The following is a 22597-nucleotide window of genomic DNA, read 5'->3' as shown; positions in this document are numbered from 1 at the left end:
ATCAAGCAGGATCATATTCAGTCAAGCTCCATGGTAAAGGAGAAGGAAATTGAGAAGAGTGTGAGGTATGTTCCAGCACAGCAAAAAAAAAAAAAGTTTGTGCCCAACAGGAGTTAAACTGCAGGTTGTTGTATGTCCTGAATGTATCCCTGGGTTCTTTTCCTAGTTCTGCCACTGAAGTGTTTATGAATTCTTACCTTCAATGGGCTAAATAATATTGATGGGATCTGGCAAAATGAACTTTGTAAATGTCTGAAATAATCCTCTGGGTAGTGTTGTGGAAGTGAGCATGGTGCCGGTGTCTGCCATAAATACTCTTTATGACCCCAAACATATTGGAGCTGTTTTCCAGCTTCGTTTGGGTGTCTTAGTTCTTTTCTAGGGGTCCTAACCTATTTGTACACGTGTTCTCTTCTTAGAAACGATCAGTGGAAGATTTAAAAGAGCGTTATTATCACATCTGTGCCAAGCTGGCTAACATTCGTGCTGCCCCAGGCACTGATCTGAAAATCCCTGTATTTGATGCTGGCCATGAAAGGCGCCGGAAGGAACAACTGGAGAGGCTATATAATCGGACACCAGAACAGGTAATGTCAGAGAGAACTAGCATGGTGTATTGATTTGAGTGTTAGACTGGGATGTGGGAGTCATGGGTTCAAATCCTTCCTTGTCCATGAAGTTCAGTGGGCCAGTCATTCTCTGTTGGTTTAACCCTACCGCATAGGTTGTTAGGATAAAATGAGGAAAGCAGAATAATGTATGCTGCTCTAAGCTCATTGAAGGGGTGAGATTAAACAACACTAGTTAGGTAGAGACGATTAGAAGGAAATAAGGTGTCACATTTCCTTATGTACCAGATCTCTGCAGAAAATGGGTTTTTTTTGGGTGCTGCCCATTCCCTCTGGGATATTTTCTTTTCAAGAGTGTTTTTGGGTACAATTCTCATCTTTTGAGGACTGTATCAAGTAATGGGCCTGAATGCATTCGTTGATGAATGTTAATCGTAAATGAATGGAACATAATGTGGTAACATACGCTTTTATTAGATTTTTGTTCGGAAAGGGCCCTGAATAAGTGCCTACAGCTGACAACTATCAAGAGTGAGCTCTTGATTTCAGAGAATGCATTGAAGTAGATTCCCTCTGCTTCAAATCAGTAGATAGGTTTCTGCATAATTTAAAGGGTGAAACACTTGGCCTTATTAAAAATCACCTTTCAAGGGGTTCTATGATCTGAACTGAAATGCTGGTAAGGGGTTTGCTGGTGATGGTTAATTAAACCTCTGGCAGCAGTTGACTGAGCTTATATGCTGCCATGGAATTTTGCAAACATACTATTGAGAAAATTGTAAATACAATGAAAAGTCACTTTACTGAGCAAAATGTTTCTACAGGCTTTATGGGCACTTGAAGCAATGAGACAGCTAGTGGAAAACTCAGTTGGAAGAGGAGCTAAGGGATCAGACAGCAGACAGAAAAGAGCAGAAACCAGGAAATGATGCATGAAGTTGAAGAAAGCAGGGCTGTTGTGCCACAATACCAAGCTGTTGGCATGAACAGAGTGAGAAAGGAATGTTGGAAGCTGGGTGATGATGATTGGTCAGGGAGTATAGTATTCTGCGTATGCACCCTGGGAGGGTTCTGGTGCCATAGAGATGAAATTCTGCCAAGTGTGGCTCCTTTTGTGTTTTATCAAGTCCCTCCACGCTGAAGCCTGAAGAAACTCACATGAGTGGTTCAACTGTTGACACTAGGTGGCTCTCTTTTACTGGTTTACCACTCATGTTCTCTATCTGATTTACTGCTTTCTCACCTGTAGGTGGCAGAAGAAGAATATCTAATCCAGGAGCTGCGAAAAATTGAAGCCAGGAAGAAAGAGAGGGAGAAACGAACACAGGACTTGCAGAAATTGATTACGGCTGCTGACACAACCACTGAACAAAGGCGTGCAGAGCGAAAAGCACCAAAGAAGAAGCTGCCGCAGAAGAAAGAGACGGAAAAGCCTGTAAACATCTTGTGTTTGTTCTAGTTCCTTTCTTTGTTACATTATTGCCTTGCCATTTCCTTGGCCAGAGTTTGTCTGCCAGGCTCTGGGATAGTGACTGAGAGATGGGTGGTCTGCACAGTCACAATTGCTGTGAGTGGTTTTGTTTCATTTTAAAGCCTGCTGTCTCTTGTGGCATGGGAGAGCTTGAATGAGAGAGGAGTCATGTCCCTCTCTAGAGCTGGAGAGGGGTTGGGGTTAAACTGAAAGGGACTGAAACTGCTGAACTGGGAGTGAGGCAAACTGGACTTATTTAAAGGTCAGAGGCAGCCAGGAACTAGTTTTCCTCTTTGGTATGTAGCACTGCTCAATGGAATTTGAAAGAGGCAAATTTTAAACTGGCTTGCTTCAGGAAATGTAGTTATTCAGTAAAATTGGGAGCAGTAGGATGGGCTAGAGGATGGTAGAGAGATCAAACTCCTTTCCCTGGTTTCCAAAAGTTGTCTATTTTTTAAAAAATTATTTATTTATTTTATAATCCATCATTTCTCCCTGATGGGACTGCCAAGTGGCTTACATTGTTCTGTCCTCCAGTTTATCGTGACAACCACCCTGTGAGATAGGTTAGGCTGAGTGTGTGTGACCGGCCCAGTGAGCTGTGGTAGAGTAGGGATTCAAACCTGGGTTTCTCAGATCCTAGTCCAGCACTCTACTGTGCCACTTGGCTGTCTAGCATAATTGGTAAAGGTGTTTAAACTGTTCACATTGAAGATAGTATTTTTTTTAAAAAGTTGGAGAGAGCTTTCAGGAGTTGATTATCCCATCTCTGCTTGGGGTGGCATTTACCATTTCTCTTAAATGCTGCTGATGGTAAACAGGGCTGGATAACTGAGGGAGCAGTATTGACCTTGCACTTCCTTCTGATTTTTTCCCATCTTGTATTCAGGCTTTAGTATTTTGTTCCTTCTCTGTGGTTCTGTGACCAAGGAGGCCACAATATAATCTACAAGTTGCAGGTGATGGGACAATATAGGTAGATTAAGATGTAATGAAAGGTATGTTTGAGAGTAATTGCATTGGCTATGTGCAGATTCTGCTGAAGGCACTTCCCTTCAATTGGTTGGGAGGGGTAAGGAAAGAGGGGTTGAAGTGCCTTTGTAGTATGTACCATTTTGTATGTCTGAAGCTGGGTTTCCCTGGGAAAGGCAACCTTGCAGTTGTGGCCTGGGATGGGATGTCCCAAAGGGTCCAGGACTGCGGTTTCCATTTCTCCTTGCTTCTGAGTCATCATTGCCTTGGCAACTAGTCTGTTTCACGCCAGTAGGATACAGGATTAGAAAGCCACTCAGAATGCTCGAGGCATGTTTGGCTGCCTCCCCCAGTGTTGCCTTGGGCCCTTGTGTCTGCTGTAGGTAAGCACCTCAGGGCTCCCCTTGGCAGCTTCTGTTGTTGCACTAGTTCTGTTTCAACCATGACAGAGTCCATTAGGAGTCAATTACCAACTGTAGCAGGGAAACATTTTTTTAAATTGCATTTTAACTAAGAATTTGAATCGAGGGCTGTATCAGCATCATCCAAACAAAGGAAAGTCATTTACCAAGGAGTCAATTGAGGTTGAAGCGTTTACAGCTCATACTGGCACATGAGGGATAGCAACCTGTTTAATTGCTCAGATACAGTGAAGACTGACTGTCGGCAGTGTGAGAGTGTGTCCATTTTCATTGTGGGGGCAGGCAGCAAGTTGCTGAGGGAAGGTGGTGGGGACATATCTGAACTATTATGAGGTTCTCTTGTAACTGAATAAAATAATTGATATTTTAATGAAAACTTGGTTGCTCTCCCCCCACCCTGCCTTTAGTTTGGGGCAGAATCCACAGATCCCAGCATGCATTACTGCTGATCCAGTAACTGCAGGGTTGATTTTGCCCCCTTTTTGCTGACTTCACAATTTGTCCCTCTATAGGTCATGGTAAGCACTAGGTGAAACTTATTAATCAGGGCTTGCAATAACACAACAGGATTTGACACAGTGTAGGTCTAAGAATCATTTTCATCACCTGTAGTGTCCTGAAGAGGAGGATAATTCATTTGATGTATTTGACACGGGTGGCCTAGCGGCGATTAGGTGAGACTTTCCTTTGATAATAGCTTGGAAGACCAAGTTGAATACCTTCAGCAGAGGTATCTTGACCAAGCATAAACCGGAAGACTTGCTACCAAGTGTCAGTTGTCATTATTGTCACAGTGATTATTTGACCTTAGTGGAGCCTTCAGGCTAAGACGGGGGTGTACAACATAATGTAGCCTGGGGTATACAAACAGCCCTCCAACACATCTGTTCCAGCCAGCAACTCCCACTGCCAATTCTAAAGCTCAACAGGTATTTCTGGACTCCATGCCTTCAGTTGGCTGCAGTTCTGAGTAGAGCCAGCTCAGCAGTGTCATGGCTGTTGGATGGCAGTGGACTGTACTGCAAGAGAGATGGATGCCAAGAATTGGCCAAGCTGTCAAGAGATGTGGATGCCTGGGACGGTGGTCGAGGCGAGTCTTCTAAACTTTCACAGAGAGCTCCAATTCTTATGAGAACCTGGGAGCTCCAGTGGACCATGTGTGACTTGCTGCTCATTCGTTAAGGACACCTGAGAGGTGATCAACAGACATACATTTGACCTTTTGCTGTGAGGCAGTGGGTAGGAGCAGAGAGGAGGGTAGCTGTGGTGGTTAAGTGTGGTGGGAGGAAGTAATAGCGGAGAGGGAACCAACAGCTAGAAAATGTTTGGCTTCTCTTTCATTCTCATTCTGCTTCTGGGTGTGATGTACCCAGTGTTAAGGATTACTTTCTTGCACTGCAGTGACAAAATAGTCATGTTTTAAGTGTTGCCAGCTCCTCAGCTTCCCAAGCCCTGAGACAGTGCAGGGTCTGGTGACATCGTATTATTTTTCCATGCAATCTACTCAAGATCAGTTCTGACCCATGTAAGTGTTTGAGCTCTGTACCCCTGATTAAGAAATACATGAATTGTGGTATTTGATTCACAGCTTAGCCCTTTATGTTCTTGACCTTTCTGGAAAAACTGGTCTGGCATTTTGTCCGAGTTCATTTAAAGCATGAATATGAGTGGTGAGGGGCTGGTGACTTTTTTTCTCTTGAGAAGCATGTGCGAAGTATCCAGCACATCTCCATCTTTCAGTGAGCTCCTATAGCTTCTTGGGCTTCTGTAGCTCCTTTTTAACATAACCAGTCCTACAGAATTAGGCAGCGTTTGTGTCCTTAAGACTAGTTGCACCAATTTCTAGTTTAGACTGAAAATGGAGGTCCCTAGCTGTTTGTGCAAGTGAACAGTAGTTCCACAGCTGCCACCCTGTGAAAATGCCACCATTTCCCCCTCTTTCTGTGTTCAGGATGGCGTGGAGGTGCCATTGAAGGAGCAACTAGAAGCAGAGAGGCAACAGAGAAGCCTAAAAAAGGACAGTCATATTTTGTATGTGTTTGGTACATGTGTTTACAGGGTGCATGCCAATCTAGAGCTCTATGGCAATGAAAATCCTGTTTGTAATACTGATTGGGAAATTTTGGGGTGTTCTTTAGCAGGCACTAAAAGGTGGTTGAGAATAGATGTAGTGAGGGGGTAAATGCATTGTAGGCATGGGAAATATCCAGTAAGGTAGGGCCTGTAAGGCAAATACGGTCTGTTACCAAAACTTCCCAAGCTTTCTGATTTTATAGTTTTAATACACCAACTTACTGTCGTGTTTTACATGGTAACTTGTCTTACCACAGTTTGCAAATATTGTGATAAGTTTAGTGCTGTTTTTTAAACATCTCATTTCAAATTAGTGTAAAATATTTATGCAGATCTTTTTGCACAAGGCATTTATCACTTCTGTGTCCACCTGAACAGAAACAGTTGTGGCATCTTTTGCAGCCTCTTGCTGATGCAGTTTTTTCTCTGCTGTAGACCTAAAATCGGTTGCGAGGAGGGCAAGATAGAAGAACCTGCATGGAGAATTTTCTGCTGGGTTTCTTTCTTTCTCTGCTGAGGACTCTTTCTCTAAAAATTATAGCTTAATTGTCCAAGAATTTATAATAATGAAACACTTGTGAATCTGCAGTGGTTAAACAGAAAATAAATTATATGCATTGCTCGTAATGGGGAAATATTTGACTAGAGGGAAAAGATATTCCTGGTGAAAAATGCAACGGACTTGAGATGGGTAGCTATTACCCATCGCTTGAAGCACAAGTAGGGAGCAAGTGAGTAGAACAGAAACAGTAAGACACGAACTGTGTAGGAGTTAAGTGATTAAAGGAGTAGATTCTGTCATAGTTATTGTAGGAAGAAAGGCATCAATTGTTTGCATGTTTTCAGTTTTCCTGACAGCTGTGGAGGAATAAATGGCTTTTCATTGTGAAAGTTGAGATTTGCGAAGTTGTGAAGTCACAGTTCTGCATTAGACTCAAAAATACATTCCCAGTTGAGATTCTTCAGGTGGCTGAGTTTTGCAGTGTATACACATAGGCAAATAGGCTGAGAGTTAGTTACACTAGTCAGGGTCATCATGCCATGGCCTGGAGGCCAGAAGGTGTAACAGTGGGTTTTCTTCACTAAGATTGGATTGAGACCAAATTTAGACATTTTAAAATACAGTTGATAAAGCTAGAATGCAAGTCAGCAAGTTGATTTTGCATAAAGTGATGCTCAAAAATAACTTTGTATCTATATAGGAGTCCAGCCAAAGATGTGGGAGTCAATCAGAAGTTTAAATACCTGGCAGCTTGAACAGCTTTCTTGTAGTCCTAGTTAGAGAGAAATGGATTTTAGTTTAACAGAGTCCTGACAATTCTGGAAGGTTAGTGCAGCTTTTGGATTAAAGAACTTGCAGACAGTTTCACACATTATCATGCCAGTATTCCATCTTGTCCTGATCCTGCCTCAGTTGCTAGTTAGTTTTAAACATTTAAGAGGAAGTATGGGGCTTGAATAGAGTACTCCAGTTCATGCTGTTCACTTCCATTTCTTGGAGCCTGAAGTATAGGGGTGCTGGGTCATGGGGATGGGAGCATAACATTTTCATGCATTATTTGTTAGCATCCACAGATTCCATTAATTCATTTCTTTGACATTTCTATATGAAGCAGACGTCCTACAGTATTGAATTCCAAAGATAGCTTTGTGCTGTAAGAGATTAACCTTTTTATTGCTTTTTAAACTTGTATGTTAGTTCAGAACCAGATAAGCATGCATTATTTCCATACTGATAAACATGCCTGCTCAAAATTATTCAGGAAAATGATATCTGTTATTGAATGATCTCATAACCTAATGAGGATTCAGTTCATATTAATGGCAAAATTAATGCCGATAGCTAAATGTACCAAAATCATTCTATGTAGTTTGAATGGTAACTGAACGAGTGGTTTAATTCTACTGCAGTGGTTCTAAATCCATGCTTTGACCAGCCCTGCTTATCAAGTAAATGCAGTACTATTAAAGGATGGGGTTCCTTTTTTTCTTAGCTCACTCATGGGCCTCTGCGAGGACGTCTCTATCAGTAAGTGGTGCTTCCTTTTGGGGGTTGTCTTTATGTCCCCATTTGCACTTCAACGTATACTGTTTCCTCCCCTTTTCAGGCTGTTCCAGAGACCGCTGGCATCAAGTTTCCTGACTTCAAGTCTGCAGGTGTCACACTACGTAGTCAGAGGGTAAGTTTCTTTACTGGTGGCCTGCATAGATGCTTGCTTTCATTTCCTATCCCCTTTTCTCTTAGAACTACTAAGGGTCCAGTGCTGAATACATGCAGAAGTCTGAGCTTCTGCATGCACATTACTGTATGCAGTAATGTGGCTAGTCTGGAATGATAGCTGTGTTTTTACCCTAGAGGCTCACTAGAGATGCCAGTCTACATGCCGAAATCTTCCTTTCTGCTCTTAAGCCTGAACCTGTCTCTTCATTTTTGCATTTCTGTGTGCCTGCACTTAAGTGGAGATGATGAGGGCAGGATCTGTAACTAGGAGTGCAGGCATAGAAAATGCAGTGGGAAATGGATCACAGTGGAGCCTCTTCGGACTTGATTTCCATAATGTGTGGCACACACAAGTAATTTGGTTATCCACATTGAGGGTGAGAAAGGCATTCTGGCCACATGCATCAGAGCATAAGAGTCAAATTTTTGGGGAGAACAAGTTGTTGGGACATGAAACGGCTATCTGTTCTGGCTTTTCTGAATTTTCTCAAAAGGTATTTTAGTGTTACTGTGTTGAGTAGTTTTGTTATCCTATTCCCTTTCCTTTGTGTTTATTAGCTAAATTGTCTTTCAAGCAGAGCTGTACGGTACAGTTTACAGAACACTCAAACCGCTGTGTTCCAGTGGAAAGGATTCTAAATTGGTATCGGAACAAAATGAAGGCAGGGAGACTCTGTGAGCTTCTAGAAAGAAAGATGAAAATGTGATAAAACTGAAATACCAGTTCAACTACGGGAATTACCTGGATGGCTCATTGCTTTTACCATAAGTTGCACATTCCTAAAATGAAAATAATAATGACTGACCCCACAGGAATCTTATATAAGTGGCTGAGATAAAATTCTCTTCTTGCAGGAAAAGAATTTGGGGGCACCAAAGCTTTTTTGGAATCGTTGAGTAGTATATGATTGGTTAGTGGAGGAATAGTCTGTAATGCCCTTCCTCCATGATTTGTACTCTGAGCATGCTGATTATGGATGGATTATCTTGGGTGTAGTTTTGCTTCTTGACATGTTGGGTCACAGCCTCTGACAAAGCAGAAAATGATGGTTGGCTATGGTGTGTTAAAATTTATGAATATATGATAGATCTTTTTCCTGACAGAAGGTTAAGCATTGTAATTATAAAATACGATTGGGAATGCCACTTTGAGCTGTTGGCTTTAGTTGTGAGTCTTACTGTTACAGAAGGAGAGCAACAGTGTTTTAGAGAAGGAAAGTTACCAGCTTTCCTCCATTCCAATTCCAGCACTGGTGGAGATTTATAGTACAGGCCCAGGTTTAGGTTTGTGAAGGTCTTGTTTAGTTTACTAATTGGAGCCCTCATTCCAAACTCCAATCAGACCATATCTGTTAAGTATCTCAATTTGATTAATGTTTAAGAATCACATTTGTGTTTGTGCACATGCTCAGGCATGTGTACTTGCACTAAAAAATTGAGGTCTTAGATGTGTACTCATCCCATTGGTAGGATACATGACCTGATTGAGAAGGGAAGTATGAGTTGAGGAAAATCATCTCCTGTTCAGCAGAACTGACCCTTGATCTCTCACTTAACTTTGTTTGAGGCCTACTTCATAACCACCCTTCTGGTTGCTGTCTCTCTCTGGCTGGATCCTGGGCCATTCCACATTTATAGAGTGGAATTTTATGAAATGGGAATACCATATGGAAAGTTGCCATTGGTACCTCTAGAATCCTGCCATTCCTAAAATGGCATTGTACCAGTAATGCCTGAATCAGGCTTCTGTTTGTAAAACAAGGTTAGTAGTCTTTCATGCACTCTGGAACTTGCAAAATTGGAAGGCTTGATCAATATTTCTGTGGTGTTTCAAGACTTTTCCAAGTCTTGTCCTGGTTCTGAGAATCCCAGCTAAAATGGGGCACTGTTTCAGCCAGTATACTGCCCCTTGTGCCAGCCCACCCTCCCTCTCCTGTTTCTGATTGACAGTGTTTGGAGATGATATGCAGTGTGGCATATGCAAAGATGAGTGGACATGGAGGCCTTGGGGAAAAATCAGGAGAGGATTTGATGACTGCCTGGATTACCTCTCTCTAAACAACCTGTTCAGATTCTCGCTTGCAGTCAGTTGCAATGGAGAAGCCAGAGCAGCCTCGTATCAAAGATCAGCATGTAGTAATAGTAAGATGGAATGCTTGCTTGAATATAGCAAAACGTCCAGTATTTCTCTACTTTTTATTCTTACACATGAGTGAATTAATTTAATATGAAATACAGTTTCTTTTAACAATGTACGTTGTAATATACCACTGGCAGAGGTCAATATGCAAATCAGTACATTACTTGTATGTGCCACAGTTAGATATTACTTGTGGCGATTCAATGCACTTGTATTTCCAAAGCTCTCTATTTGGAAATGCCCTAACTACATCTTGTCTAAGCTCTGATAACTTCTTTAATAGGCTTCTCAAACTCCCACGGTTGCCAAATGCTGCACATTTGAATGGAAAAATAGTTATCTGTTTTTATTCTGAACAGCCAACAAGTTTCAGCAATGCATAATGGGTAGTAACTTTTGTGAAGGATTTCTGGAAATGAGCTGGTGACCAAAGCTTGGTTGCTTTTTGTTTGTGTAATGCTGCAAGCTTCCCTGTGGCATCCTGATATTATTCTTCTCAGAAAGCTTGGTATGCAGTAGCCTTCTTGAAAAAGGCATAGGTTTGTATGGCTCCAAGTTCTTACATGCCTCCTTTACTGAATTTGGAAAACAAATAGTTAAACATTAAAAAAATTGTAATGATGAATCTTTAATTGTGCTTCTACAATCCTACATTCTGCCAGTTTGAACTGGAATAAAGGCAGTTTCCATGATCTTTTATGTTCTGATTACCCTTATATTTAACATTAGTTATATATGATCCCCTCTGTGCTAATGCACATTTTATTAGGAAATGTTGCTGATATGTTCAGTTGGTACCTGGTTCCTCCTATGAAAGTGAATATCATTGAACGATAGGTGGGGATCTGATCTGAGGCTGTCGCTCTGAGATGAAGCAAGAAGTCTGGACTCCAGACTGCTAAGACTTTGATAATGAGGGGAAAACACTAGGATGAAAGTAAGTTCTTAGCAACCTCAGAGCCACAGAACGCACTGGGGGATGCTGTGGTGCAATTGTTTTGTTCACAGCTGGGCATCTTCCACCAAGAAAGGCTTCCAGCTGGCAGTTTTACTTGTTACCTGCTAACTAGGATCTTGTGGACAAATTGGTGGTCAGACCAATTAAAAAGAAATGGGGGGAGAGGGAGCTTTCATTCCAATTGATTCACAACATCCACCCTCACTGGCTTTTAAATATTTACTAGCCAACTGAGCACTTTTTTAGCACTGATTAATGAGGTACAATCCACTGAGGTGCTCGCTTTCTCATAGTGCAGCAATAGAGTGGGGATTGAAATTGTATTATGCATTCAAGATAAACAAGTTTTTTGGTCAGAGCTTGGCATAAGGGAGGGGTTCACTTAGGTGTTTGTGTATTAAATGTATGTTCTTAGTCTTTGATTTGTTTCACTATGAAACTGTTGCTTGTGCTGCCTGTTTACACTTTGCCAGAGGCCCTCGGCCGTGCCGCCTTCTCTCTGACATTAATGCAAAGCCAGACTTCATCAGCTGCTAACGGGGGAAACATCTGTCTTTCCTTGCTTGATCAATACTGGCCCTTCAGAGGCCAAGCCTTGAAAGCAGTTACATAAAATACCAGTAATATTTATTTGATTTGATAAATTTAATTACTTGGAACAATTAATAATTTATCTCTTTAGTATTGACTGTGCTGCGAGGCATCTTGGTGAGATAAGCTGATGGTAATCAGCATCTCCTTATTAGCCGGAAATTGTATGTTGCGACAACAAGAAGACTTCCTATGGTTAGAAAGATGAATTATTCTTGTTGCTTTTAGTGACATATCGTGTAGCAACCTAGTACAGAGCCTAACTTCGCTACATAGATAATAGCAAAGGACGGAGCATGTGGCAAGACGCATAGGTGGGGTCATATGTGTGATTTGAATGTCATCTTTGCTTTATTCACGAATGATGAACCATGAAGAAGGCCAAACAGAGACGTGTTCTCCTGACATCTCTTCAGCATGTTATGGGACGGGTCTCAAGCCCTGTACCAAAGCTGAGATCAGTCATCGGAATTTTGGTTTTGCATGAGTCTTGCCCATTAGCCATTTTAGGGTCCTATTCAAGGGGAAAAGCAGGATAAAAGCATTTATAATAAATAAGACCTCCATAGTGGCTGTTGATAGCATGTAATCTGTGAAGTTGCATATCCAGTCCCCTTTGAGAAGGGGTTTCAGTGTTTATTGTGATGTTGGTTAATCCATGTGGACATTGAGAATGCATGGGTAGACATTTTCTTAATATTGTTATTAATGAAGAAGCTTTGGCTTATGCATACTTTCAATACTGAAAAAAACCAATATATAACTTTTTTATATTAAATGAAATAAATACCACCTGCATGCGCCAATGGTTAGAGTGTTGGACTAGAATTTGGGAGCCTCAAGTTTGAAACCGTACTCTGCCATGGAAGTCTGCTGGATGACTTATTGCTGGTGTCACACTGTCAGCCTAACCTACCTCACACGGTTATTATGAGGATAAAATGGAGGATTGGAGAACAATGTAAGTTCATCTTCGTTCTTCTGTGCCTCCACACATGGGGACTGCGCAGGCGCAGGCCAGCCGCCGGAGAATTCTTTATCGCTTCCATAGCTCCGAAGGGGCCGTTTGTTGCACGCCTCAGCGACCGTTTTCCCACCCAAATGGTCACATGTCCTTCCAGCGACCAACGGCCCCTTCCCTCAGTTCTCTTCTTGCCGCCGCTTGGAGAGAACGTTTTTGCTTCGCAGCTCCATGCTTTATTGCTTCGAGACCGGGCTCTACCAAGAGACTACCCACCGAGAGGGCTTCGGTTCTGAGGACCTCTTCTGAGCCTCCTTCAAAGAAACCAAAGAAGGCTAAGCGTCGGCGTTCTCGGTCGCCACATCGGGTTTCAACTGAGGAAGCTGTGCCGGCGGTTCCTCGCACGCCTTCCCCTCACCTGGACTCGCCAGCTCCAGAAGAGGTACCGGATCCGGGGGCTTTCATCGTGATCCCTAGTGATCATTCCCCAGTCGCGGATCCGAGCCCGTCTGCACACCGTCGGAACCGACCGTCACCGGTTCCAGCTACTCTCCAGTCTCCGGCGGCTCCCGTCCACGGCCGGCGCCGTTCTGAAGCAGGGAGCGTTGGTTCCGGGCACTCCATGGGGTCTCACCATCGTCAGGCCTCGTACATCCCTCCGGCCTACCACTGCCAATGGGAGGGGGCGCCTGCCGGGTTCGAGTATTCGGAACCGAGGCCATCCACTTCAAGGCAGGTTTGGCTGCCTCCACCCTATCGAGGAGATGAGTCGGTACTTGGTTCCGATGAGGAGGAGGCTGAGAGTGTCAGGGACTACAGGTTGGAGTCGTGGTCGGAGCCGTCCCCAGACGACAACGTGGCGCCCAGTACCAGCTCCCCTTACGAGGATCTTCGGATCTACTCAGATCAGATGGCTCGCATGGCCCAGGCGCTGGAAATGGATATTTCCTTGGCAGCACCTCAGACCAAGGACAAGCTCCTGCGAAGGATCTATGGAGACAACCCTGCTACAGTTGGTTTCCCCATGCTGGAGGGGGGTGGAAGAAATAGTGGAGAAGGTGTGGAAGGTGCCCTGTGATCAACCTGCTACATCTAAAAGAATCGAACAGATGTATAAAATCAAGCAGGGCACCTGGCAGTTGTTGGTGAAACACCCTCCACCCTCCTCGTTGGTTGCTGAGGAGATCCAGCCTCGTCGGTCGGGCCCCTCTTCCGTACTCCCCGACAAAGAGGGTAGAAAGATCGATGCCATGGGTAGGCGCCAGTATTCCATCTCCTCCTTGGGTCTCAGGATAGCCAACTACCAGACTATCATGGCTGGCTATCAATTATACCTCTGGGAGAAGCTGGTGTCCTACGTTGGGGATTTGCCTGCTGACAAGAAGGCGGTGGTATCCCTGCTGCAGACAGAAGCCATCCGTCTTTCCAAGCAGCAGATGAATGCTGGGAGCCACGCTGCTGACACTGCTGCACGTGGAATGGCTTCAGCTGTGGTCCTCAGACGCTACTCTTGGCTGCGATCGACAGCCCTCCCATTGGAAGTGAGGTCAAGGATCGAAGGCCTGCCCTTTGAAGGGGATTCTTTGTTCTCCACGACCACTGATGAGGCGTTGAAGAGAAAGAAAGAGGACAGGCAGACTGCCCGGTCGTTAGGATTGACCTCAACGGACAAGCCTGATTCCAGGCCTCGGTACGCTGCAAGGTACAATCCGTACCACTATCAGGGCAGGTACCAGCAGCGGCCCTATTACCACCAATACCTTGCCTACCCTCAGCGCCACTTCGGTTCTGCGCAGCAGCCCAGGAGGTGTAGGCCCTTCAAGCCCCGCACGCCTCAACCCCCGGCCCAGCAGAAAGACCAGCAAGGGCCTGGGAGGCAGTACTGACGGGATGGTCCAGCCGCATCCTTGAACTTCTCAGACAGGCTGAAGCCGTTCCTGTCTGACTGGGAGTCAATAACATCTGACTCATGGGTCTTAACGATCGTTGATGAGGGATACGGGCTGGAGTTCTTAGAACTGGCTAGGTGTAGCTCACCTCTGACAGCTGTTAATAATACTATGGCAGAGCTGGATGCGGAAATAGTGTCGCTCTTGGCCAAGGGTGCTGTGGAAGAGGTGACCTGTGATGCGTCTGTGAGAGGCTTCTTCTCTCGGTTCTTCTTAGTCCCCAAGAAGGATGGGGGTCTACGCCCCATTCTAGATTTAAGAGGCCTTAATGCCTTTTTTTTTATAATATTTTTTATTTTTCAATATCTAACATACAAAACTACTGCATACATACATAACCTATAAGACAGTAACTACAAAAGACTACAATAGCACAAGGGATGGGAAAGAAGGGGGAAAAAAAGAGAAAGGGAAGGAGGGGTGGAAAAAAGGGGAAGGTGACCTACAAACACTAAACACTACATTTCAATGCTTTCCCTTCATACTGCCATAGTGAAAAATAGCTTAATAAAATAGTGACGGAGTGGTTGATCATACGAATTACAAATTACAGTTCAAATTAACTTTTTCCCTCCCCTGGGCCTCGGGCGCAATTCCCTCTGTGCAGCTACCGCCGGAGCGCTCATTGCCTCCCCCCTCCCTTCAAGCTTCGGATCCTCTTCTCTTTGCTTGGTGTCTGGTCCAAATTCTGAATTTTTATCCACAAAATCCCTTAGCTGATCTTCCGAATTAATCTTGTAAGCTTTATCTTTATAACTAAACCCGATTCCTTCCGGGAGTAGCCATTTGTACTTTATATCCCGTTCCCTCAAGAGAGCTGCCAACATCTTGTACTTAAATCTTTTCTTCCGCATTAAAAATGGAACGTCCTTCAATATCTTGACTTTATTTCCCAGAAAGTCCAATTCCGCATTGTATGAATTATATAGGATACTGTCCCGGACCCTCCTAGATGAAAACTCGATAACAATCTCGCGAGGCAGCTGCCACTTCATTGCATATTTTGAAGATGCCCGACGGACTCCCAAAATGGCGCTTTTCACTTCTTCTTTAGTTGCCCTCGCGGGTGTCGCTAAAAGTTCCGAGGCGAGATCCCATAAATCCTCTTTTTCCTCCTCTTTAACATTCTGGAGACGCAAAATGGTTTGTGTTCGCTCCACTTGCAATCCGATCAGCTGATTTTCTACCAACTTTAATTCCCTGTTCGCTGCTCTCGTGAGTGACGCACTTTCCCGGGCAGACTTCTCTGCCCCCCCCCCCCGCTGCTTCTTTAATGGCTTTCACATCGCTTTCAATTAAGCCCACCCTTTGATCTGTTTCATTCAGCTTGTCAACAAAGGGTTTTATGGCTTCCATAACCGCTCTTTTAACCAGTTCCTCAAGCGTCTCGCCCCTCTGCAAGGCCGCCGTAACTGACTTGCCAAGAGAAGGACTCTGCTTTTTCGCTGCCATTTTAGGGGGGGGGGAACCGCCAATCTTCCGAGACTCTGAGGGGGGAAAAATCCGAGTCTTCTAACCTTCAGACCCCACCACTCCTCACATGCGCTTGTAGTAACAGAAGGGATTCGCTTACTTGCAGGCTTTCGCCTAATCCTGCTCCTTGCCGTTTTCCATAGCCCGGCAGCACACTGGGTGCCGCGCTCGTCTGCCGGCCTCCATAGGGACAAACGGGCGATTTACCCCCTGCCTCGATCTGTCAGAGGGCTCTTCCCGCCGCGTCCCGGACTCAGACTCCCTGCCTGAGAGTCTGGGGGCTAACCTTTGCAGATCAGCCGCCCAGCCAGGCGGCTCGGCCGCTTCCTCTCGGACCTGCCGAGAGGAGCGTCCGACATGGCTGCGAAAACGAAAATGAATCCGCCTTAATGCCTTTCTAAGGGTGACTAAGTTCAAAATGGTCACGCTGTCAGCTGTGATCACCTTGCTAAAGAAGGGGGATTGGTTTGCTGTCCTTGATTTGAAGGACGCCTATTTCCATGTGGGAATACATGAGGAGCACAGGAAATACCTGAGCTTCGTTTACCAGTGAAGGGTGTTCCGTTATAAGGTGCTTCCCTTCGGTCTATCCACGGCGCCACGGGTATTTACCAAGTGTGTGGCTCCTGTGGTCTCCTTCCTTCGGGAGGAGGGCTGTACCATCTTTCCCTACCTCGATGACTGGCTCATCGTGGCTGATTCAGAGGCTAAGCAGCTGCAAGATGTGGAATTAGTACTGAACACTTGCAAACGCTTGGGGCTTCTGGTAAATTTTGAAAAATCTAAACTGGTGCCCAGCTGTAAGGTCTCCTATATTGGTGCGAATTTAGACTCTGTAGAGGGTAAGGCGCTGCTCCCCCCTGAGAGGGCCAAGTCCCTGAAGGGTCTGGTATCTATGTTTAAAAGGAACCGGTTCCAATCCGTTCGCACCATCCAATGTTTATTGGGTCATATGGCAGCAGCCACCTCTGTGGTCCCCTTTGCTAGACTCCGGATGCGCCCGCTTCAGAATTGGTTCGTGCGGAGGTATGACGCTTTACGTCATCCTCCGTCTCTCAAGTTGTCCATACCTAGGGCTATTCTATCCTCCCTTGACTGGTGGATATCAGATGACAACTTGTTTAAAGCGACCCTGTTTGGTTACCAGGATACTGAGGTTACAGTGACCACTGATGCATCCCTGCAGGGATGGGGTGCTTACTGTGGTACTGCATGTGTACAGGATGTTTGCACAGAAAGGGAAAAGAACTTGCACATTAATGTACTTGAGTTACGAGCTATTCGTTTTGCACTTGTGTCCTTTACAGCACTCCTACAATATCGTCAGGTGTTGGTGCAGACGGACAACACGACTGCCATGTATTACATAAACCAGCAAGGGGGCACAGCATCTATGACTCTCTGCAGGGAGGCCACGCTCGTTTGGCAATGGGCGATCCTAAATGGTGTGATGCTTCGGGCTATACACGTAGCGGGATCAGACAATGTTCGGGCAGATGCCCTGAGCAGGGTGCAATTGTTGGACCACGAGTGAGAAGTGGGCGCAGAGTACATTGGGCCGATCTTCCGACTGTGGGGCCAGCCAGACATAGATTTGTTCGCAACTTCAGCAAACACCAAGGCCCAGATATTTTGCTCGAGGGCAGGGAGCGACCCCCTCTCTATTGGGGATGCCTTCCAGTTTACGTGGACCCACAGGTTGCACCATATATTTCCACCATTCCCACTAATACCGAGGGTGCTGGGCAAAGATAGAAAGCGACAATGCAGATTGCATCCTGGTGGCTCTCTTCTGGCCGAGACAACTATGGTTCCCTAAGTTGCTGCGGATGTCCAGTCGGACACATGTGAGTCTGCCTCCCCGGCAGGATCTCCTGCGGAACGGGAACCTACTCCACCACGAAGCCAAGAAGTTACACCTGTCTGCCTGGCGGATCCTACCCCGCCTGTAGGGTTCACTGATCAGGTGAAAGAGGTCTTGCTGAACGCTAGGAAGCCATCCACTAGATGGTCCCATGAGGCTAAGTGGCGTAGGTTTGGAGCTTGGGCACTTGCTAAAGGAGTGGTGCCTGCCAGTAGCCCCCTGGGGCTCATATTTGACTATCTATGCCAATTGAGGGACCAAGGTTTGATGGTTACCTCCCTTAAGGTCCATCTTGCAGCTGTTTCCGCTTTTCATGATCGGGTAGACGGTAGCACTGTGTTCTCGCACTGTAACTCTCAACAGTTCCTGAAAGGGATGTTTAATCTCTATCCCCCTGTGTCACCTCCAGTGCCTCAATTGTCTCTATCCCTGGTGCTATCGAGGCTTATGTTGCCTCCATTTGAGCCGTTAGCCACATGCCCTTTGGACTTGTTGTCCTACAAGGTGGCATTTTTGGTGGCTGTAACATCTGCCAGGAGAGTTAGTGAATTGTCAGCGCTTAGGGCTGACCCGCCCTTCCTTCTCTTCCACAGTAATAGGGTGGTCCTACGGCCATGTCTAACGTTCCTGCCAAAGGTGGTGTCTGCCTTTCACCTATCGCAGGAAATTACGCTGCCTGCGTTTTTTCCACAGCCATCTTCCAAAGGGGAAAGGGCCCTTCATACCTTAGATTTAAAGAGGGCCTTGGCTTTCTATTTAGATAGGACAAAGGACTTCCGTAATGGTCCCCACTTGTTTGTCTGTTTCGGGGCCAAGGACAAGGGTCACAGGGCATCTTCGCAGACCCTGTCACGGTGGAGTGTGTCGGCCATTATTAAGGCCTATACTCTAGCTGGGGTGGGTTGCCCACTGCAGGTCAGAGCCCATTCCACGCGGTCTCAGGCAGCCTCTTCAGCACTCATCAGAGGTGTGCCGCTGGTAAATATCTGTAAGGCAGCTACGTGGTCCTCTGCTGACACATTTGTCAAGCACTATGCTATGGATGTCAATGCAGAGCAAGAGGTTTCTGTTGCCAAGGCTGTCCTTCACTCCCTTTTTTCCTAAAGGGATACTGGAGGGTATTGTTATAATAACTGACAGTACACATGTATATATGTATATATGTATATTTATTGAACAAGTTAAATGTTACTGTACAATGATTTATTTATTTATTGGTCCTGGTACTAGGACTGTTGTTATATAATAAAATTGAGTTGGATTTCACCCCACCTTCCTTATTGTGTGAAGCTTGGTACTCTCCCATGTGTGGAGGCACAGAAGAACGAAGATGAAAACAGGGTTAACATACCTGTAACTTATGTTCATCGAGTTCTTTTGTGCTGACACACATCCCTCCCTCCTGCCCCGCTGTGAATTCCAATGCAAAATAATAATAAATATGATGACTATAACAAAAAATTGATGTTTTAAAGGATTATGGCTATGTGTATTGGATAGCGGCGGCAAGGGAGAACTGAGGGAAGGGGCCGTTGGTCGCTGGAAGGACATGTGACCGTTTGGGCGGGAAAACGGTCGCTGAGGCGCGCGACAAACGGCCCCTTCGGAGCTATGGAAGCGATAAAGTATTCTCCGGCGGCTGTCCTGCCCCTGCGCAGTCCCCATGTGTGTCAGCACAGAAGAACTCGATGAACATAAGTTACAGGTATGTTAACCCTGTTTTGCTTTAGGTCTCCATTGGGGAGATAAGTGGATATAAATGCAATATATGAAATGTGCACTAGAGCCTTAAAGTCCTTGGGATTAGGTTTACAGCTGATGGACAGAGACCTCTTAAAGAAAATTCTTTGCAGCATGAGCTTTCTTAAGCAAGTACACATGATGCCAAATGTTTGAAGTGGACAATGAAGCTGCTGGATATATACACACACAAATGCACACACCTGCTCTTGTGTAATATTGGGAAAATATTTCACGAGAGGTTAAAAGATAATGCATCATATCCATGTAGTGGGTTGCAAACTGCTTATTTGATACTTGGGCTATTGTCCCTGGGAACATTTTCTGGAACCTCATAGCAGTTTCAGTTGCCCATGTGGCAGAGGCCTTCTTAGCACATATCCAGGTAAAATGCTGTCTTTACAATTCTGCAACCAGAGCCACATTTATAAGGGAAAGTGATAAAGTGCAGAGGCAGGAAAGAGATTGCAGTTCAGTTTTTAGTCTTCATTCCCAGCTGGTTCTTAATGCCTTTTGTTGGGCTATTATTTATTTATTTTATTTTTAACCCACCCTCCCCACAAGCGGGCTCAGGGCGAGGTACAACATTGGTTAAAATACAACTTAAAATCAATTAAAAAACAGATAAAATACTATGCCCTTTTGGGGCAACCAGTGGGAGTGCACTCTCCATACCCCTTGTAGAGGGAGACCGGTGGAAGGCTCGGCAATGATGGGCTAGAAATTAGCCTCCACCATATGCCTGGTGGAACATCTCTGTCTTACAGGCCCGCCTAAATGATACAAGATCCTGGCGGGCCCGAGTGTCCTCAGGCAGAGAGTTCCACCAGGTTGGGGCCAGGACCGAAAAGGCCCTGGCCCTGGTAGAGTCCAGCCGAGCCTCCCTAGGGCCAGGGACCACCAGTAGATGTTTTCCAGTTGAACAAAGTGCTCTCTGGGGCACATACAGGGAGAGACGGTCCCTTAGGTATGCTGGTCCCAGTCCGTTTAGGGCTTTATAGGTCCAAACCAACACCTTGAACCGGATCTGGAATTCTAGCAAGTGTCTGGTAGAACCTGTAAGAATAACAAAATAGTCTTATAGGGCTAAAGTCACTTAAAGGCTTCCTTTTCTTGTTCAGTCCTGCAAATCCTGCTCAGACTTGGATGCTACAAGTGAGAGTTGCCTACTTCATAACTCCAAGTTCATTGGCTAGACCTATAATGCACTGTAGCCTTCTGTAGCCGTCAACTCTCTTGAAGCGTGGATTGCTCCTGAGAAGAACTGTCCTTCCTAACATAGATGAGCGGGGGGACACTGTGCCAGGCTTCATTCAGAATTCTTGATACTCTCCCAAATGACATTGTAGCTTTTTTGAGGATCTGGAAGGACTCAGAGCTACTTATGGATGCTGTTTGGGATGGGTGTTCTTGAGCTACAAATGTAAATATGTGGAGCACAAGCAAGGCCTACTGTTCACTTAAGGTTCACAATTATGCAACAAATCATTGGCTGCATAACCTGAAGATTTGATGCTGTTCTTATGGGTCTTGTTCTTGAGAATTCTAGTTTGTGGGGTTGGGGGAAGACCTGCTTCTAGATAACTAAAGAGTGCCACTATATCCTGTTATGGTCTATAACACTAAGTGAAAGGGTCCTCAAGTATAGCAACTTTGCACCAGTTGCACCATAGAAGGTGCATGGAGAGGTGTTCTCACCAATTGTTTTCTTTCTGTGACCTTGCTCTTCTTCCAGGTTTGGCAAAGCCTCCAGAACACCATATAGAGGTGATGAAAAAGTGGCTGAGGATAAGCAAGAGTATAGTTAAATGTGTTAATTTTAACGCAGTGGCATCCATTCCATATTCATAGGTCCACAGTTGTTTTTGCTGCTATGAGGCTATGCCTTTCTTTGGTGTCTGGAGAAGACTGGGGGCTCTCCCAGGCTATTTGCTGAGTTTTGAAGGCAGTTGGAAATCACTAAGACCTCCTGCTACTTTTCCAGGATCTGCGAAACTGATGTGATAAGAAAAAGTTCCCTCTCCATTTGGACCTGGAAGGAATGTGGGCCTACCTCTCACAGAGGAGCTCCACATTCCACAGAGGAGTTTTCAGAGGAGCCCCACATGCCTTCAAACCTGATACAGTAGGGATGAGCATCCTTTAACGGTTTGGACTTAGGGAAGGGGCGTGTCTTTGTAGTCATGCTGGGCACTCCAAGCACCTGCAAAGCTCTGTGCAGCATCAGACATCAGATCTATGGGGTGCTGTGTTAGGACCACACCACACTTTGGGGACTCCTGACCCCAAATAGAGCGGTTGTAAACTTTAAAAAAATAAAAATAGCATTTTTCTATAATCTGACAGTATAGACAATTTTTTTAAAGTGAGGATGGTTTCTACGGAGGCTGGAGGGACTTTGTGAAAGAGCTTCTGTGGCTTCTGCTCCCTGTGGACTGCAGTCCCATCCCCTTTGTAGTCTGCGAGTCAATGTCTAATACATTCCATTTCTCCCCCCCCCCCCGCCCTTTTCATTTTGCAGCCTTTTCTATTTGGGACAGAGTACTCGAAGAGGGGGGCTGAGGCTCAGTGGCACAGCCTCTGCTTTACATGCAGAAAGTTCCAGATTCAATCCCCTGTATCTCCAGTTAAGGATCAGATAGCAAGTGATATAAAACATTTCCTCCTGGGATCCCAGTGAGCCACTGCCAGTCTGAGTAGAGGCTACTGACCTTGATGGACTGATGGTCTGATTCAGTATAAGGCAGCTTCATGTGCGTTCATGTGTTTACACTTGTTGCATCATCCATGGCCTTGGCACCATCCAGGAAAATGTGGGTATGAGACTTAAGTGCACTGTTAATGCTTGTGTACTGTATTTCAGTGGAATTTCATTTGGATATTTTTGATATGTTATCCCAATCTTTAAGAAAGGGATGACCCGGGAAACTACAGGCCGGTCAGTCTGACTTCTGTTGTTGGGAAGATATTAGAACAGATTTTAAAGGGATCAATCTGTAAGCATCTGAAGGACCGCTCAATGATCTGTGGAAGTCAGCATGGTTTTGTCCCTAACAGATCTTGCCAGACCAACCTGGTTTCCTTCTTTGATCAAGTGACCAGCTTACTGGATCAGGGGAACTCTGTTGATGTGATTTATCTGGATTTCAGTAAAGCTTTTGATAAGGTTCCCCATGACATTCTGATGGGCAAA

The 22597-nt window shown here is 45.1% G+C and overlaps 1 protein-coding gene across 3 annotated transcripts in view; it reads left to right on the top strand.

Moving 5' to 3' along the window:
- DMAP1 (DNA methyltransferase 1 associated protein 1) overlaps positions 1-22597 on the top strand; it is a 77094-nt gene that overhangs the window by 38636 nt on the left and 15861 nt on the right. For all 3 annotated transcript variants that reach the window (XM_054980093.1, XM_054980091.1, XM_054980092.1), the window contains exons 7-9: positions 420-587; positions 1819-2004; positions 7616-7687. In XM_054980093.1, coding sequence (XP_054836068.1) covers positions 420-587; positions 1819-2004; positions 7616-7687 — 426 coding nt within the window. The remainder of the gene's footprint in view (positions 1-419; positions 588-1818; positions 2005-7615; positions 7688-22597) is intronic.

Source organism: Eublepharis macularius, chromosome 5 (genome assembly GCF_028583425.1).
Source record: "Eublepharis macularius isolate TG4126 chromosome 5, MPM_Emac_v1.0, whole genome shotgun sequence".
Lineage (NCBI taxonomy): Eukaryota > Metazoa > Chordata > Lepidosauria > Squamata > Eublepharidae > Eublepharis > Eublepharis macularius.
Note: the sequence above shows the minus strand (reverse complement) of the source record. Positions and strands in the feature narration are given on the sequence as shown.